Source organism: Chaetura pelagica, unplaced genomic scaffold (genome assembly GCF_000747805.2).
Source record: "Chaetura pelagica isolate M959 unplaced genomic scaffold, ChaPel_1.0 scaffold11, whole genome shotgun sequence".
Classification (NCBI taxonomy): domain Eukaryota; kingdom Metazoa; phylum Chordata; class Aves; order Apodiformes; family Apodidae; genus Chaetura; species Chaetura pelagica.
The window spans coordinates 4,591,349-4,597,373 of record NW_009952694.1 but is presented as its reverse complement, the minus strand read 5'-3'; the positions used below and the strand labels follow the sequence as shown (position 1 = coordinate 4,597,373).

At 53.5% G+C, this 6,025-nt stretch overlaps 2 protein-coding genes across 2 annotated transcripts in view; one reads left to right on the top strand and one right to left on the bottom strand.

The window, feature by feature from the left end:
* The window catches only part of LTBP2 (latent transforming growth factor beta binding protein 2), a 68,936-nt gene extending 66,263 nt beyond the window's left edge, over positions 1–2,673 (top strand). Inside the window, exon 35 of the mRNA XM_009993955.1 lies at positions 2,507–2,673. Within this exon, the coding sequence (XP_009992257.1) occupies positions 2,507–2,673 (167 nt within the window). The remainder of the gene's footprint in view (positions 1–2,506) is intronic.
* A 1,953-nt stretch (positions 2,674–4,626) lies between these two features.
* The window catches only part of NPC2 (Niemann-Pick disease, type C2), a 3,424-nt gene continuing 2,025 nt past the window's right edge, over positions 4,627–6,025 (bottom strand). The window contains exons 2-4 of the mRNA XM_009993954.1: positions 5,899–6,006; positions 5,467–5,639; positions 4,627–4,833 (exon numbers count right to left, since the gene is read on the bottom strand). Of these exons, the coding sequence (XP_009992256.1) occupies positions 4,747–4,833; positions 5,467–5,639; positions 5,899–6,006 (368 nt within the window). The 3' untranslated portion in view covers positions 4,627–4,746. The remainder of the gene's footprint in view (positions 4,834–5,466; positions 5,640–5,898; positions 6,007–6,025) is intronic.

Genomic DNA, 6,025 nt, shown 5'->3' with positions numbered 1-6,025 from the left:
CCCCCCCCCGAGTGCTGCCATCATACACAGACCTTTCATAATCACGAGGATTCTTCATTTGTCCACCTTAACCACAACCTGGAATGGAGCAGGGGTCAGGACAGAGCCCTGCAGGCTGTGCTTTAAGTGTCTTTTATTGTAACGCCAGGTATTTCTAATTATCTTTGGAGTGCAGCTTTGCAGCCTGTTGTGCAATTGCTGCAATTTCATCTAGACTGTGTTTTCTCAGTCTGCTTGAGTGTGTCATGTGAGAGCATGTTGAAATCCTCACCATGGCCAAAGCACATAATATCCACTGCTTCCCTCTTATCTGACATACCAGTTATCAGGTCAGCAAAGGGAACCAGATTGGCTTAACATAATCAGGCCTTAACAGATCTGCATAAGCTATTTAATGACCCTGGTATCCTTTAGAGGGTTATGACATAATCACTTACAAAACTGGTCTGCTTAAGGGAATGGTGATGAGCAGTCTGTAATTCTGGATTATTCCTTCACTGTTTCTGAAGATAGTTACCAGATTTACCCTCCCTCAGGTCTCTGAGACCTCCTTTATCCTTCATCTCAGAAAGAACTGCCAACTTTTCAGGGACTCCAGGAGCATTAAGCACATGAAGATGAGTTGCAGCAAGCCTTTTGCAATACGGATGTAACTGCTTTATCTATCCCATTGTCAAACCTCTCCATCACAGTATGGCCTCTCCCTCCCTGTGCTCCTGCACCCTTGTTTAAACATTTCAAACATGGTCTGCTCCCTATCTGGTCACCATGAGCATTTTTATGATGGCTGGAACAAAGCCTGCATTAGCTGTTCCAGCCAGCTCGGCTGGCTTTTGTTTCCTTTGCCGATAAGGACCAGACTGACATTCCCCATTGTTTCCTGCTATTATATTTATGGAGCCCTTGCTTGTTGCCTTTTGTGTCCTGTACTAATTAGCACTCATTTTACACTGGAGCCCGTGGTGGTTTTTTTCCTTTGGTTCTCCAACATGGTGCTTAATCATCCCTGTGTTTTTACCTTGCTGACTTCAGGCCTTTAGAGCGCTCCTGCGGCTGCTGCAGTGCTCCCCCTCTTGCCTCTCTATAGCTTGCCTCAGGACGAGCTGCCTGCCTCCACTCCTACTTGAGTGGGCAGGCTGCAGAGCTTGTGTGCACTGCTAGTGTGACTCCGTTGCTTCTGTTAAAGTAGCCTTTTTTTACTTTGCCTCTCATTTTGGTGATCTCAGCCAGCCAAGCCTGCCCACTAGTCCCACAGTTACCTTTCCCTGTAGCCACTGCTCCCATTCTGCAGAGCACATCTCCCTTGATATGCTGCCTAACATCTTCTATGGCTTTTGAGCAAGCTCATCCCAGCCATGGTGTTGTTCTGGTGCTGAGGTGTAGGCTAAGTCCACAGTGCATGTTCAACCATTGTTTTGGTTGCATACAAAGGCTGCCTCGTTCCTCAAGCTCTCTCATGTCACATTTCCCCTCTCCTTCTTCCTCCTCCCATGACTGCTGTGCTTCCTCTCACTGCACCTGGAGGTTTTGCTTCCAGCCTTCCTTCCTTCCTGGGGTGGCACTTCCCTTTCTTTGCTAGATGGCTCCCTCCACCTGTGCTAGGGATAACATGAGATCCCTGGGGTGGCAGAGCTCTTCAGGATTCCCCAGGTCCATCTGTTGCTGCTGGGTCCTTTGCTCTCCAGTGGGTGGCTGAACCCAGCAACTACCCCCACTCCCGCTCCCTGCCAATCTGCAGGGGGTGAAGCTGCTGTTGGCAGCCTTACTTGGCAGGTGAGGATTTGGGCCCTGGAGGTCTTATGAGCACAAAATAGGGCTCTAAGCTGCACAGGGATGCTTTGCCCAGCTGATGGCCCCACTCCAGGTTCGGGTAGCTCAGGAATTTCCAGGGAAATGTGTTTAGCAGAGCAGACCCATTGTAGTGGGGCAGCTGCTGTAGGGCTTGCAAATGCACTTCTAGGCCAGAGGCGAGCCAGTTGAGTGAGCCCTTTAGCACAGTTTGCAGGTTAATAAAACAAGCCGTTGTTTGTGCAGCATGAGGTCCCTCTGTGTTCTGGTCCTGGAGGTGATAATCAGCCTCTCATGGCCACCATCATCTGCCTCCTTGGCCTTGTTGGATCAGGAAAGGGTGTTTTCCAAGGCTGGAGGTGGCCTTTCTCCCAGATCTTACACTAGCACAACTTAGCAGCAGGAAGCTGCTAACCCAGGGGTGTCACTATCTGCAGAGGATGGGAGGAGCAGTGTATCTGGTGTGCATTGCTGAGCAGGGCTCCCTCCTGTGCTGGGGGATGCCAAATGCTGAGTATGTCACCCTTGGGGACTGAGTGGTCTGTATGGATGTGCTAAGGGGTGTGGGATGCTGGTGGGGTCTTGGCACTTGGGGGGGTGTCATGGGACATCTGTGTGGGAAGACTCTATGGGTGGCAGGATCACAAGGAGGTGTTGGCTATGGGCTGGGGCTGCTTGCTGTGCTACCAGCTCACCCCTGTCTTTCTCCTCCTTGCAGACATCAACGAGTGTGAGGAGGTGGGCAACCCTGAGCCCCTGTGCCAGGGAGGCACCTGCGAGAACACAGAAGGCTCTTACCGCTGCCACTGCTCACCGGGCTATGTGGCCCTGGCCCAGCCCCACCACTGCGTGCCCCAGATAGCCCAGAGCCCAGCAGCAGCATAGCTCTAGGGGAGCGGGGGTGAGGGTGCTCCCCTCTGGTGTACCACTCTGGCACCCAGGATGCTCCCTGGGAGCTCAGAGAAATGCCCTCTGGGGCTGCAGGTGCTTCAAGGCTCTTCGTTCCTTCCCTGTCGAAGCATACAAACCTCCCCACCATCTCTGCCCACAGGCCAGGGCAGAGCTCCCAGCCTCTGCAACCCCTCTGCCCTGCCAGCCCCTGCTCCTGCCACCGCAGAGCCCACCCTGGCCCCCAGCACCCATCACATTGCCCCACGCCATGGAGGCTCACAGGAAGCCTTCCCCTGCCACGCAGGCCCGACCTCCCCACCTTGCTCTGCCAAGAAAGGGGGTTCATCTCCCCACTGCCGCTGCACTGACCTAGTGACAATCCTCACCTGTGCTGCAAGTGCTGGCCCTGCTCCTGGTGAAGTAGCCAGCCCCCAGGCTAGAGCTTTAAGGGAGGAGTGAACCTCAGCTTTCTAAAGCTGCTGCCTAACCTTGGGATGCAGTGGAGAGGCCAGAGGGGCCCCAGGTCCAGCTCTCCCTGCAGCCAGCCCAGGCAAATCCCTTAACCCCACACTTTGCCGTTGTGCCCCGCGCTAGCTGGGCAGGGGGACACAGGGGCAGGTTCAGCTTCCTATCTGTAAAGTTGTTGGTGACTTTTGGGTTTTTTTTAACCAAGTCTGTTGGAAACTTCTCTCATGTTGTTAAATAAAGCATTTATTTTGGGGCCCCTGTGGCTCAAGACACTGGGGCTGGTCAGAACTGTACCTGCCTGCCACATCCTCCCTTTGGGTCCAGCCTGGCAAGGCTACTCCACTCTCATAAGCCAATTCTTACCCCTGTCATGCTGGCATCCAGCCTCCTCCTGCTCCTCAGCCAGAAAAAAAGACCCTTGCCAGGCCAAATACTTGCTTATCTCCCCAGCCCAGTACCAGCCGCAGAGCCCCCAGACTGCACAGCAAGTGTGATTGCCTGCACCCTGCTTTGCTCACACAAGGGGGCTCCAGTTTAAGTGTGAGACTACAGGTTTCTGCAGTTGGCAAGTGCCCTTGGGCAACTCTGGGAGCTGCTTTTCCAGCCCATGCCCTCATTAGAAAGGCCTTTACCTATGCTGCAACAAGCAAGGCCAAATTCTACACCACTACCTCCTCAGGGAGCCTTTGCACAATTTCAGGCCAGCACGGGACCAGCAAAGCAGGAGCCCAGGCAGACACTGCCAGCTGGACACCCTGACAGTCAGCAGCAGTGATGCCTGGCTGTTCACAGGTCACCCACACTCAGGCCAGCATACCACCTCTATCCATGCCTTCAGCTGAGAAGTAAGACCAGCCCAACCCCACCTAGATGCCCAGCCACTCTGCTTTGCCTGCTGCTCCTTTCCACTCACAGAAGACAACACAAGCAGATTTTATCTAGCCTTTATTAAAAGAAGTTATAAAAAGAGGTTCAGGAGCTCCCAGAAGCTCCAAGTTAGTAGTAGTGCAAAACATTGGTTAGAGAAAGAATCATCCCTGCAAAGACATCGAACACCATTTGGCTTTGCATCCACAAAGAGGAAGTTTTCCCAGCTGCAGTCCTGCTGGCTTGAGCAGGAGCCCAGGATACTCGGGGAAAGACCCCCTCCTTCAGCTCCATGGATGGCAAACGCAGGCCCCAGGGGCACCCCAGTTGCAACAGAGCAGGAGAGACACAGGAAGGTGGATGCAGCTGGCATTCTTGAAGAGGCACTAAAGGGTTACCAGGTAGCAGCTCAGACACTAGCCAGATTCATCACAGAGAACTTCCATTCTGACAGACAGCTCAGTCCCATTTCCAGTGGCTGGAGGATGATGCTCATTCACTCCTGCAGCAGACACTACTCCCCGTTGAGCTGCTGTGAAAACACTCCAGGGGCTCTAAATGGGTAAAAGACCACTGTCCACAGATGACCTTGCAGGAACACAGTACTGGCTGCTCAGAGGCTGGAGAGCTCTGAAGGAAGCAGTAAGAAATGCTTATTGTATAAAAGAATTTGGCCTGTGTTGCTTTCTTTTTTTTTTTTTTCTCCCCAAGCCCTACTAATGTCAGGGCTCCTCAGCTGGTGATCTGAACTGGTATCTTCCAGCAGAACAACATCTGGTCCTGGTCATCCACCAGCTCCCACTTCACAATCAGTTTAATCTGAAAGAGCAGAGGGAAATGAGAGTGTTCACAAAACCACAAGGCAAAAACATGGGGGAAGGGGATGTTGTTACTTGTGTGCAGCAAGAAGGTCCTGGGAGCTCTGCACAAAGAAGACTGAGCTGGGGCATTGCCCCCACTGCTCTAGGAGGGCCAGGCTCATGCAGTTGCTCCTGGAGTATCTTACATGGACGGAGGGTTCTGCTGCGTAATACAGATCTCCACGTACTGCACTTGAGTCCTCACTGAGTAAGGAGAGAGTGGAAACACCCTGCATCCTCCCAGCTGAACTGCACCCTGGAGTTGAGCAGCACCAGTTAGGGAGCATTTGGCTGAATGCAGCAGGCTCTGCAGGGAGACTACATATGAGCATAGCACAGAACAGGCTGATACTTGGGCAGCTGAAGCCACTTCTCAGCTGCTGGAGTCAGGCTGCTGCTCCTGCTGGGTCCATCCCAAAATGGGAACTTGAGACAGTCATACTCACAGCAAAAGTGCCACCAGATAGTCTGAGTAGTCTTCTAACCTCTTTCCCACCACCATGGGACAAGATGTCTTTCCTTAAAGACGGGTGGTGGGACTGTCTCAGGAAGGACAGATTCTGAAGAGCAGATCAGATGCCTGCTTACTTACACTGGGGTACTCGCTCTTCACAGGGAGTTTGTTCAGGTAGCTGTAGGAATGGCCCTTCTGAATGGGGCACTGGATCCCGGACTTGCATCCATCAGGCTCCGGAATGGGAAAGGGCACGTCCACACGCAGCATCTCACCGTACACCTTCGCTTTGCTGCCCTGACTGTCGATCTCTGCAGAACACAGAGAAGCATGAACACAGCACCAGAGCAAGAAACACGTTTCTATATGACACACACACCTTCCCCTCCACCGACACACGCTAGAGGCTCGGAGAACACAAATAAGCGACGCTCTCCTTTTCCGGACACCTCTTCCCACCCAGACCCCCCTCCAGCGACTCTTCCCCACGGCTCTCGGGGCCGCGGGACGCAGGGGCGGTCACCTCAGCCCCGCTCACCCCCCGTGCCGGGCTGGGGAAGGGACACTCACTGCTGGCGAAGGTGACGTTGATACTGTAGGACGTCCCCTTAACGAGCTGGCAGGGCTGCGTGGGGCACGGGCTCACGTTCACCTCTTGGATGCTGCCGTCGGTGGAACCTGCAAGGAAGAGCCGGAC